General features: G+C 48.6%; 1 protein-coding gene across 11 annotated transcripts in view; it reads right to left on the minus strand.

The window, feature by feature from the left end:
- EPHB2 (EPH receptor B2) overlaps nt 1-4,761 on the minus strand; it is a 116,670-nt gene extending 111,909 nt beyond the window's left edge. For all 11 annotated transcript variants that reach the window (XM_079986840.1, XM_079986832.1, XM_079986837.1 and 8 more), the window contains exon 1: nt 4,380-4,761. In XM_079986840.1, coding sequence (XP_079842966.1) covers nt 4,380-4,470 — 91 coding nt within the window. In that variant the 5' untranslated portion in view covers nt 4,471-4,761. The remainder of the gene's footprint in view (nt 1-4,379) is intronic.
- Nucleotides 4,762-12,433: the final 7,672 nt, after the last annotated feature.

Here is a 12,433-nt window from a genome sequence, read left to right on the forward strand (position 1 = left end):
CATCCCTACAATAATAATAATAATTTATCATTATTCCTCTTAGGGGGCAAAAACAGGGCCTAGACATTCCATTGTGGTGACCATAACCTGGGTTAAAGGTGCCATTTGGTGATTAGATTATACAGTATATCTGAGTTTCTAACACTGCTCACCATGGCCAAACAGATGCCCTAAGAAGCATACAAGCAGGTCCTAAGCACAACATCAACACTTCCTTCTTGTGGCTCTGAGTAACTAGCATTCAGAGGCATACTCTCTCCCACATCAGGATCTGCCTCTCATTCATTTTAACTAGGAGGCAATAACTGTCAGGAAAGCAGAACACAAATCTAGAGAAATAAGTCAAGACCCCTTTGTTTTCCCAAAGATCTCAAATATAGTCTCTTCACCTTTATAGGCACTGAGTAATTCTCCAGGCTCAACCATGACGCCTAGGCTCAGCCAAATGTTGGGGGAGATAGCCAGTAATGTGATGTCCTCCAGATGTCATTTGACTTCAGCTCCCATCATTCTCTTGCCTTTTGGCCCTACCAGTTGGGGCTGATTGGAGTTGGAGTCTAAGACCCCTGGGAGTCATCACCCAAGTTTTACATTGCAACATAACTCCCACCATGATCATCTAGTATTTGATTCTGGACAGCTCTGCTGGTTGCAGCATGGTGCTGATAATGCCAAAATTGCAAGTTCAATCCCCATACGGGACAGCTGCACATTCCTGCCTTGCAGGGGGTTGCACTCTATGATTCTCCACTATAAATGAGGATGAAATATTTTGTGCATATGAAGTACAAAGGAAGCTGCAATTGGTCATTGGTTCTCCTAGCTTCGTACTGTTGAAACTGATCAGTGACAGCTCATCAGAGTTTCAGACAGGGGTCCCGTCCCAGCAATCCCCATATGTTTATTTGTTATTATTCCCAAAGGAGCCAAGGGCCACAAACAGCAAGTGACAAAACCATAATTAAAACAACAACAACAACCTTTAACACAATTCCAGTTCAGATAAACACTGGGAAGGGTTTGGGGTTTAAAAGGATAGCTGGAAGAGGAAACTGCTTGGAAAAGGCACCAGAAATGGCACCTGCCTAATATTCAAGGACAAGGTATTCCAAAGGGTCGGTGCCACCACACTAAAGGCCCCGTTTCTACATTGTGAGGAACAGACCTCCTGAGAAGGTGCTATCTGCAGAAATGTGGTGATCAATTTACATAAGGGGTGCACCTAACCCTTGGCTAGATTTGCAAAGGATTGAACCTGGAACCTTCTGCATGCAAAGCTGATGATTTACTGCTGAGCTGAGGCCCTTCCCTTAAGACATAGAAAGCTGCTAGATTATCGATCCGTTTAGCTCAGTGTTGTCAACTCTGACTAACAGCAGCTCTGCAGGGTTTCAGGCAGGAGTATTTCCTGTACTTGGGCACTTCCTGCAATGACAGTATTTTAGGTAACCAAGTTCACATGGGGCGGGGAAGGGGGCAGGAAGCAACAGAAGTCTGGCTTTGGCAGAATCTTAATGCCAAAATTGACACAGGGGAGCTGTTAGCATATCTCCCAAGATTTTTTCCATTCTTTGCTTTAGTGCTTTATATAAATATATATAGCCACTGGGATTCCAATTTTGATTACACCAATAGAGCTGGGGAAAGGGGTTGTTCACACTTTCCTCCATGCTGCATGCTGGCTCTAAATCACACAATCTCTCTCTCTCAGCTGCTTCTGACCGAGCATCATGAGGAAGGGCCTTAGCTAAGCATCAGAGAATCAGCTTTGCATGCAGGAGGTCCCAAGTTCAGTCCCTGGCATCTCCAGGTAAGGATGGAAATGCTCCCTTGCCTGAAACGCTGGAGAGCATGTAGTAATGAGCTGGATGAACCAATGGTTGGATTTGGTAGAAGGCAGCTTCCTATGTTCCTAAACCCATGGGGGGGGTGTAGAGGAAGGAGTCTTGGGTTTGGAAAACAAATGAGAATAGATTTAAACAGCCACTCCATAAGCTGCTTTGACTGAAATCCGAACATGCCCCCTCTCTAAAGCTAAAAAATAATAATATTGGTGGCTGCATTCATAGATCTCCAGCATTCTGCTTGACGCTTGTGATCCATCCACACACAATTCAATATTTACATTGTGGTGGATTCCCTGCACACACACACACACACACATTGAGTATTTTGTTGCAGAGAACAGTGGTTTAAATGGTTTTAACTGGGGTAGGGGAATTCTCATGAGGACTAGAAGGCACATCATCTGGAACCCATCCACCCGCTCCAAAAAAATCAAATCAACAGGACAGGATCTGAGAGTACCCTTAGAAACCCAAGGAAGTCATGGCTGATGAATCTGGAGCTACAAGACGACTATAGCATACAGAGGCTGCATGGAGGGGGGGCTGCCCCCCAAGTGGGTGTTTCACCATTTTTTAACCCTCTTGCCCAATACCTTGAACTTCTGCAAATACATAAAAGCCTGCAGAATCCCAAATATTGCAACAATAATCCTGCTCACAAATCAAGTGCGACGCAGTCAGCATTGTGACGAAAATATTTGGCACCTGTGGTTGCCACCAGTTCACCACCAGGAAGTTGGGGATGAAAAAAGTCAAAGTTCCGACAGGGCAGTAGGTGGCTCCCAAATCATGAAGCGAAATGTGTGCCTGCCTCAGTCCTGGACATGGGTGGGGGTGGGGAATGACACGCCCCTAAAAGTGACTGTTGCATGTCATGTCTTGAATTTGTGCTTGGTGTATCCCCGGGAAGGAAGGCCATAGCACATTGCACATGGCCAGGAGTTGGGCTTTTAACTTAGCACCTTGTACTAGAGCACCGGGTGGTAACTTCCAGGTCCATCTGGGCCCACATCTAGCAGGAAATGAAGAGGGAGAATGGGTGCTCTATCTCTGCGGAGACAGAATGGGGGGAGGCAGAACCAGCCCTGCGACTTGTGTCTCAAAATGGCGTTGCACAAGCAACATTCATTCGCGGTGGTCAGTGAAGGCGGTCCATCACCCCCTCCAGACCACTTCCTAGCTGTGTGACTGCAGGATGAGGTCCATTCATGCACCAGCCTTGCTGCCGTGAGCGCAACCCATTCATAAACACATACGCACAAGCACCAGGTAGGGCAAAACCTGTGAGATGAGAACATCCACCACATTTCTCCTAGAGGGTCAGTGAAGGAAGCCCATTGTTACTCCACCTTGCAGAACATGATCGGCTCCTGCTGGCCACTGAGGGCAGACCACCTTTCTCCTGCTCCCCCCTCCCCAAATTTCTGGCCAACTGTCACAGGATGAGGCCGTTCGTGTGGGGACATCATTCCTGCTAGTTAATGAGGACCTTCCTGTCCTCATGGAAGATGAAAGGTTTGACATGCAGAAGGTCCCAAGTTCTATTCATGGCACCTTCTCATAGACCTGGGAAGAGCCACTACCTGGAACCCTGGAGAGCTGCTGCCAGTCAGTGTAGACAATACAGAGCTGTATGAATTGATGCTCTGACTCGCAGCTTTCAGTGTTCCTGTTTGGGATAGGCCTTCACATGCAAAAGGTCCCAGATTCAACCCTTGGCATCTCTAGAAAAGGCTTCCTGCTGAAACGCTACAAATGCCACAGAGTGTGGGCAATATTGAGCTAGACGGCCTGTCTCTGCTTCCTGTGTCCCTAAGCACCCCAGGTGACAGCCACCTGTCAAAGGATGTCAAAGGATGAGGCAACCGCCCAGGCACCATTCCCGCTGGTTCGTGAGGGCTCCCCTATTCTCCTGCAACCCAAAACGAGAGAGCAAGTTCCAGCCTGGACTGCGGCCACCTCCCAAGCATCGTGCCCGTGCCCGTTCCCTTTCCATTCCCCCACCAGCACAAAAGCCCAACCACGCTCTGGAAGCAGAGCCGCGCCGACGCCAAGAAGCGAGGCAGCTTTCAAAATCCAAATGGCAAAGCCACGTTGGAGGAGCCACCGTAGGAGAAGCTACTGCTGCCCAGCCCAGCCCAGCCCGGGCCGCCCTCACGAAATCCTCGTAGGCAACTCGCTGGCCGGGCCTCCTTCCTCCTCCCGGCCGCTGCCAGCCAGGCCAGACCGGGCCAGGGAGCGGCCTCTCAGCGCGCCCTGGACTCCGGGCTCCGGCGCGCGTTTGCCAAGGCAGCGGCCGCTTCCCAGAGAGCGCCGCCCGTCGAGGGGGGCTGGAAGCAGCAGCCGGAGCCGGAGAAAGAGCGACGCGGTGCTGGCTCTCCCGGTCCGAGGAAGGGCTCGTGCTGAGCGGCCTCGGCTCCCCTACCCTTCCCCCTTCCTCTCGCCACCTTCCCACAAAAAAACCCCGAAAGCTGGCCGTCGCGGGGCGCCCTTCCCGGCTCAGCATCCTCGCTGTCGCCCGCTCGCACTCACCTTCCACGGCGGCGGCCAGGCGCAGCAGCGGCGGCAATAGCAGGAGCCCGAGCCGAAGCAGGAGCGCACCCGGGCCCGGCGGCGGCTCCATGGCGCGGCGCTCTCAGGGGCTCTAGGCGGCCATGGAGCTCCGAGGAGAGCGGCGAGGCCGGCGGGGGGGAAAGGAGGAGGAGGAGGATCGGGGGCTGGAGTGGGGTAGGGAGGAGGATCGGGGAGGGGGCGCTGCCTGGCTCGCTCGCGCCCCGCTTGGACGCTCGCTCGCTCGCTCCGTCCGCGAACGTGTCCGCTTGGCGCTCTGGGAGAGGGAGCGAGAGCCGCGGCTTCTGGACGGAGGCGCGCTGGGCTGGCCGCCTGCCTGCCTGCCTGCCTGGAAGGCTCGGGATGCTGCAAAGGCAGGCGCGGCGAGGGGAGGGGAGCAGAGAGGAGGGGGCGCGGGGAGGAGACTGGCGGGGGGAGGGGGCGGCGAGCGAGGGGCTGCTGCTTCTGCCGCCGCCGCCGCTCCGCCCGCTTGCCTCGCCAGGGCCGCGCCAGGAGGCCGGCGAGCGCGAGGACTTGGGCACGTCGCCTGCCTTTGCGCCCTGCCTGCGCGCTCTTGTGGATTCCGCTCTCGCCGGGGAAGGGCTTGCCCAGCGCTTCCCTAGAGCTTTCCAGGATAGAGAGGGTTAATCCGGCATATATTGGGGGGGGGGAGCGGGGCGGGGAATTGGACGTGTGGCCTCAGAAGCCTCTGTGCACATGGAGATCCGCTGCGAGGGGTGTGAGATGCATCCGTCCTGCGGCCATCTCACTCACCGCATCCCCTAGGGGGATAGGCTAGCTCTCTGGCCCTCAGTGGCTGCTGCTAGTCCCCGTTGCGGGAATGGAGCCTCCGTGTTCAGGAGCAGTTTACCAGATGATGGGGAGTACGGCCTTCTCAGAAGCTTTATGGCTGGCCAAGGTGGGCTGCGGTTTAGATATATGTGATATCTCAAGGGTTGTCACATGGAAGAGGAAGCAAGCTTGTTATCTCCTACTCTGGATGGGTAGGACAGGAACCAATGGTTTCAAGTTCCAAGAAAGGAGACTCCGACTAAACACCAGGAAGAAGTTTCAAACTGTTCAACCGTGGAACAGTCTCCCTCTGGAGGTTGTGGACTTTCCTTCTTGGATGTTTTTAAGCAGAGGTTGGATGGCCACCTGTCATTGATGCTTTAGCTGAGATTCCTGCTTTGCAGGGGGTTGGACCAGATAACCATTGGGTCCCTTCCAACTCAACCATTCTATGAGTCTATTAATCCTGGGCAGACTCAGGCATTGTGAAATAAGTGGAACTGACCACCTTAAAGGGAACCTGGCTGTTAAGTCCAGAGTCTATTAATTGTTACTCTTCACCGCTGTCAGGTGGAAAGAGGAGGCTGGACCACACATAGGTCTTAGCCACCAAGGTTCACTCCAGAGGAGGGAAGTCCCTCCAGACATTGTGGACTACAACTGCCATCCTCTCTGCCCATTGGCCATGCTGTCTGGGGCTGATGGGTGTTGAAGTCCAGCAACACTTGTCCGAGGGAAAGACACCTAGCAACATGCAAAAATCACTTATGTGTTTATTTGTAGATTCCCCACTACCACCACTTAATGTAAAGACTTAATGTTTTTACGATAAAGCAGAACAACATGCAATAACATTTTCTTTGGAAAGCTAGATTAAAAAACAAGATGTAACTTTGTCAAGTCAAGTCAAACTGAGTATGAAAAGCTGCCCATTGAAATCAGTAGACCAGGAGTAACCGGAAAGTATTATTCTTCGTGCAGTACATAACTGCTCATTGCAGCAAGAAGTGGAAATGGTCAGTGGCGTAGCGTGGGTTGTCAGCACCCGGGGCAAGGCAAATAATTTGCGCCCCCTAACCCGTGGATTTGCGCCCCCTACCCCTACCCCTAACCCTAACCCCCAGATGTTGTGCCCGGTGCGGCCAGCCCCCCCTGCACCCCCCACGCTACACCACTGGAAATGGTTGCCTCTGTGTTAGATGGCTTTACAAAGACATCAGACACTTCCCTGGAGTTGGAGAGGTCTGTCAATGGCTTTGACAGAGCCTCCAAGATTAAGGTGGCGCTGTGGGTTAAAGCCTCAGCGCCTAGGGCTTGCCGATCGAAAGGTCGGCGGTTCGAATCCCTGCGGCGGGGTGCGCTCCCGCTGCTCGGTCCCAGCGCCTGCCAACCTAGCAGTTCGAAAGCACGTCAAAGTGCAAGTAGATAAATAGGGACCGCTTACCAGCGGGAAGGTAAACGGCGTTTCCGTGTGCGGCTCTGGCTCGCCAGAGCAGCGATGTCACGCTGGCCACGTGACCCGGAAGTGTCTCCGGACAGCGCTGGCCCCTGGCCTCTTAAGTGAGATGGGCGCACAACCCCAGAGTCTGTCAAGACGGGCCCGTACGGGCAGGGGTACCTTTACCTTTACCTTACCTCTGAATACCAGTTGCTGGAGAGCAAGGATGTGAGTCTGCTGTCACCTTCATGCCCCTTTTGTGTGGGCTTCTCAGAGGCACCTGATCAGCTACCAGGTTGAGAGTCTAGGTGAGCCTTTGATGTGATCCAGAACAGGCTCTTCTGATAGCCCAGGAAGTAACATCTGGTTGGCTTGTGGCAGGAACAGGAGGTGGGGTTCATTACTTGCTGCCTTGAGATTTGTCGCTCTTCGGGGTATTGATAAGAATTGTTGCTGCTGCTGTTGTTGTTAATAATATAGCTCCCTTCATCACAATCTCTTAGGGCAGTTCACAAGATAACTTCTTATAGAAATTGGTTGTACCACTTGTATTGGAAAAGGAAAGAACACCTTTGGCGGTTGGTTTCCCTTGGCAGAAAGGAGGCAGGAAGCCCAACGGTGGACAAAGGCATTGCCACCCCCTGATTGGTTGGTTATAAGTAAGAAGATACTTTGCTTGGCTCTGACAGAAGACAGTAGGAGATGAGTGGGGCATTGCCCCATTCACCCCAATGGCTCTCCCTTCACTGTTTGTCATCCTCTTGCACCCTCCAAACACTTGTTTAGAGCTTTGTTTCCAGAAGAACTGTGAGTAGGCAAAAAAAAAGTCTGGGTTGCCCCCAACAGTGTTTTGCCCAGAGCAGACCCACTGCAGTTAATAAACAGAAGTGAGCCATAGCCATTCATTTCAATGGGTATACTCTGAGTAGGAGCAGCACTGGGTACACCCCTCTGTGTTTGCCAGCAGTTTCCTTCTTCCAACCCTGAAAACCCTTCACAAGAGAACCGCTTCCAAAATATCTCCCAAAGTGGGTTTACTGGCTTTTGAGGGTTGAGAATAAAATATTGAAGGGGGTGGGGTGTTCCTAGGTGCTAATGTCACCCACTTTGGGGCTTCATTTGCTGAGAAGTTATTGTGTGGTATTTTTACCTGAGCTTTCTGCTCAGTTAAATCTTTGGTGTGTGTTAAATGAATGGTTCATTGTGGGTGTCTTCCAGTGTTAAATTGACACTGTCCATTCATTTGATTCAGTTTATGAATTACTTCCTACAAAACAGCACAAAGCAATTTTATAATAAACACACAGAGACACACACACACACACACACAGAGAGAGAGAGAGAGAGAGAGAGAGTGAGAGAGAGAGTCATGTATAAAAACACAATGAAAACAAACAATTTCACACACACACACACACACACACACACACACACACACACACACACACAAATCAAGTATAGATATATAATGGATTTGGGTGTTTTTTTTAAGAAAATAAAATCTCCACTTAAAAGGCTTGTTGAAAAAGTAGCCATGTGAAAATAAATTACACTCAGAGTAGGCCCATCGAAATTGATGAGCTTAAGTTAGTCATGTCCATTAACATCCATTAACATCAGTGAGCCTACTCTAAGTAGAAATAGTATTGGATAGAACCCAGGTCTTCAACAGGTGACATTTATTGAACTCTTTATTATGTTTTATTGTTGTTTTTTACTGCTTTGAGACTTCCTTGAAATTGTGAACTACTTTGAACACAACAAATTTCAATAGGGACAAATCTGAGGTTCTACACTTGGGCAGAAATAACCAGATGCCTAAATACAGGGTGAAGGACACCTGGCTTGACAGTAGTACATGGGCAAAGGATCTGGGGTTTTAGCAGTCCACAAGTGTAACAGAGTCAACAGTGGATTCAGCAGCAAAACAAAAAAACAAAACAAAAACCTAATGCAATTCTAAGCTGCATCAACAGAAATACAGTGTCCAGATCACGAGATCTAATAGTGCCACTTTATTCTGCCATGGTCAGACCCCGCCTGGAGTCTGGTGTCCAGTTCTTCTATTCTTCTGTTATTGTAGCTAGCTGGTTGAAACAGGGGTGCAGACCCACCTCTCGCCATACCAAGTAACCCAAGCTGAGCAGAATTTATATCTGCCTGCGTTTCCAAGTGCTGGCAGCAGATTGATGTATTACTCTTTGTAGCAGTCGTGAGTCTGCAAATGTTCACTTCTAGCACTTTATGGAACACGACAGGGGCTGCTCCCCACCCCTTTATAATTGCAATGCATTAGCACAGCATTTCATAGCAATACAGTATATGGGAAGCAGCCTGGGAACTTCAGCTGCTACTTTGGTTTGCACACACCATATAGTTTGCACATTCAGGGTTACTATTTGATTGTTCTTGCCTGTGAGGAGTGGAATGTGTTCCTGTCTGCAGAGCTGGCATAGAATGCTCTATCAGCAGGAAGCTGCCTTGTACTGAGTCAGGCCATTGGTCCATCTAGCAGAGGCGGAGCTAGCTGATCCAGCACCCAGGGGCGGGGCTAGTCACCCACAGGGGCGGGGCAAGCATCCCAGGGGGCGCCACCCACGGTGAGCCTCCCAGGGTGGTTGGGTGGCAATGTCACCCCCCTCAGGGATGACACCCGGGGCAGACCACACCCACCGCACCGCCCTTCATCTGCCAGTGCCATCTAGCTCAGTACTGCATGCACTGACTGGCAGGGGCTCTCCAAGATTTCTAGCAGGGAGTTTGTCCCAGCTTTGTATGGAAATGCAGGGGACTAAAGCTGGGACCTTATGCATACCAAGCACAATTCAAAGTGTGGAGCACCTTTCAAGCCCTAAACGGCCTCAGCCCAGTATACCTGAAGGAGCATCTCCATCCCTATTGCTCAGCCTGAATGCTGAGGTCCTCCTCTGATGGTCTCCTGCTGGTTCCCTCACTTCAAGAAGTGAAGTTACAAGGAACCAGGCAGAGGGCCTTCTCGGTAGTGGCACCTGCCCTGTGGAACACCCTCCCGTCAGATGTCAAGGAAATAAATTTAATATAACTTTTAGAAGACATCTGAGGGCATCCATATATAGGGAAGTTTTACATGTTTGATGTTTTACTGTGCTTTATGTTTTTTAATTTGTTGGAAGGCAGCCAGACTGGCAGGGGCAACCCAGTCAGATGGGCAGCATAAAAATATTAGTATTAGTATTGTAGTGTGAGCTCTCTGACAACCCATTCACGGCCTATGTTGTCTATGCATGCTCAATCAGCTTTAGTTCACAAAACCAATCTTTGTGGTGGGAGTGGGGGGGAGGGTTGGCTGGGCCACTGAAAGCAGCATAATTCCTTGACAGTGTGAACAAACTGCTAAGCGTCTGACGACAGCAGTTGACATTTGTCCATTGCAAAGGCAGAGTTTCACCTCTTTCGCTGCCACACGCCCTCCAAGTCTTTGCACAGTCAGCGAAGAGTGCCCAAGGCTCCCCCATGGCATCCTTACGCACTGCTGAAGGCTCTGCTCCGCTTGCTTTTATCCACTTGCTCCGCAATCTCCTCTCCTCTGGCAAATCGAAAGCCAAGAGAGTCTAATTGTTTCTCTGGGTTAAAGACATACTACAAGCAGACAGACAGGCAGACAGGCACAACATGTCTGATTCCAAACAAACAAACATAATATGCCTCAGCATATGTTTCTCACAGTTCAGAATGAAACGCACCAGCTCCGGGGGTGTTCATTCTTGTGCATTTCTATGCGCATCTAGCTAAAGACAAGATGTGTTTCAGAGAGAGAGAGGATGCTCCTTCAGATTATCGGTTCTTAAGCATTCATCCTGATTTGCTTACCATACTTTAAGACTAGAAAATCCAGACTAGAATGTAAAAGACTAGAAATCCAGACCATGGGGAGCCCCAAGAAATTAATAAATAAAATTTGGACTGTAATTTGATCTTTTTTATTTTAGTTTTTTATTTTTTAATTGAAGTATTATGATTGGATATTTAATTGGAAAATCAATAAAAATGATTTTTTCAAAAAAAGACTAGAACTTTTTTTTATTTAAAAATTATGTTCAGAATTGTGGGTCATCTTATACACGGATACAATATCCCCCCATTTTTTTCAATTTGGAGTCCTCAAAAATAAGAGGCGTCTTATACATGGGGGCATGTTATACACAGAAAAAAACAGCATGTGGTTGTTAGACCATGGGGTTGTAGCCAGTACCAGTCCTACTCAAGGAAGCCCCACTGAAATTAATGACTATGACTAGTTTGATAGACCCACTGAAATCATGGAACCACAGGATTATAGAACTGTTGAGATGGAAGGATGACCCTGAGGATCATTTAGTCCAGTATTTCGTAAACTTGGGTCTCCAGCTGCTTTTAGATTACAATTCCCATCCTCCCTAGCTAGCAAGACCAGTGGTCAGTACAGGAATAGGCAGCTGACCCATACGGGGCTCGAACCTGCAACCTTGGCATTATCAGCACCCATTTGGCGATCACTCATAGCCGAGTAAAATTGTCTTCCATAAACACAGTTTGCTCTTAGCAAACTGAGCTGTGAAATGAACGAACCTAGGTTTGTCATGGTCATTCAGTTTCAGTGGGTCTACCCTGAGTAAGACTAAAATTGGCTACAACCCCCGTGGTCTAAGCACCGCATAAGCTTTGTGCAAGCAAATCAGGATGAACGCTCAAGCTTGTTTTCGGCAGGTTTGGAGGGTAGAAACCAGATGAATGGATTCAAATTACAAGTAAGGAGATTCAGACCTAATACTGGGAAGAGCTTTCTGATGGCAAGGGCTGTTGGGCAGTGGAATGGGCTCCTTCGGAAGGTGATAAACTCTCCATCACTGGAGGTGTCTAAAGAGAAGCTGGATGGCCATCTATCAGGGGTTTTTTGGCTCTGATTTCTGCATTGTAGGGATTGAACTAGAGGACCCTTGGTGCAGCTTTCACCTCTAAAATTCAATGATTCTTTGACCTGTGGTCAAATAACCAAGAAAGCTTTGAGTAAGCAAATTAGAATGAATGCTCATTAAAGACCGGGCATAGGATTGTATTCAACAAAGGTTTACTCAGAATAGATCCAGTGAAATATATGAACTTGTGTTGTAATGGAAGAATCTGTCCATTTTGGCCCTCTCACAATTTCTCAACCCCCCCCCCATATTAAATTCAGTTATCTTTTTTAAAAATAAAATAAAACATAATTTTATCAGTCTAGATTTCCAAGGTAGCCTACAAAAGAGAACCATAAAACAAATATAAAACAGATCAAAAACATTAGAAACAAAAGCAGTTAATGTAGCAACAGTAAAAATACAAAAAGCAATAGATATAAAATCAGTTAAATTCAGTTATCCACATTTTGCAGCATAACTCCCCCCCCCATGAAAATCCATTAGCGTTTTTGTGTGAATTTCTCCTATTCAACACATATTTGTATGCACTTTTGATGTGTGATGCATTTTTGCACATTATTATTTTTACCAACATGCTCAATTTTATGCACATTCTTCCGAATTTATGCCTTTAATTGTTTGGTTGGCGAACTGCATAGCAGAATTTGAATCTTTGCTGTGCAAATTTTGCATTATAGCTGTGTTTCGGTTTACATATTCTTCTGAAAAGTGTGGATTTGATAGATTTGGCTTTAACTGAGTCCTGAATTGGAATTCATCCCTACCGCTGAGTAAAACTTAGATACAGTGGTACCTCGGGTTAAGTACTTAATCCATTCTGGAGGTCTGTTCTTAACCTGAAACTGTTCTTAACCTGAAGCACCACTTAA

Source organism: Podarcis cretensis (genome assembly GCF_951804945.1).
Source record: "Podarcis cretensis genome assembly, chromosome: 8".
Taxonomy (NCBI): domain Eukaryota; kingdom Metazoa; phylum Chordata; class Lepidosauria; order Squamata; family Lacertidae; genus Podarcis; species Podarcis cretensis.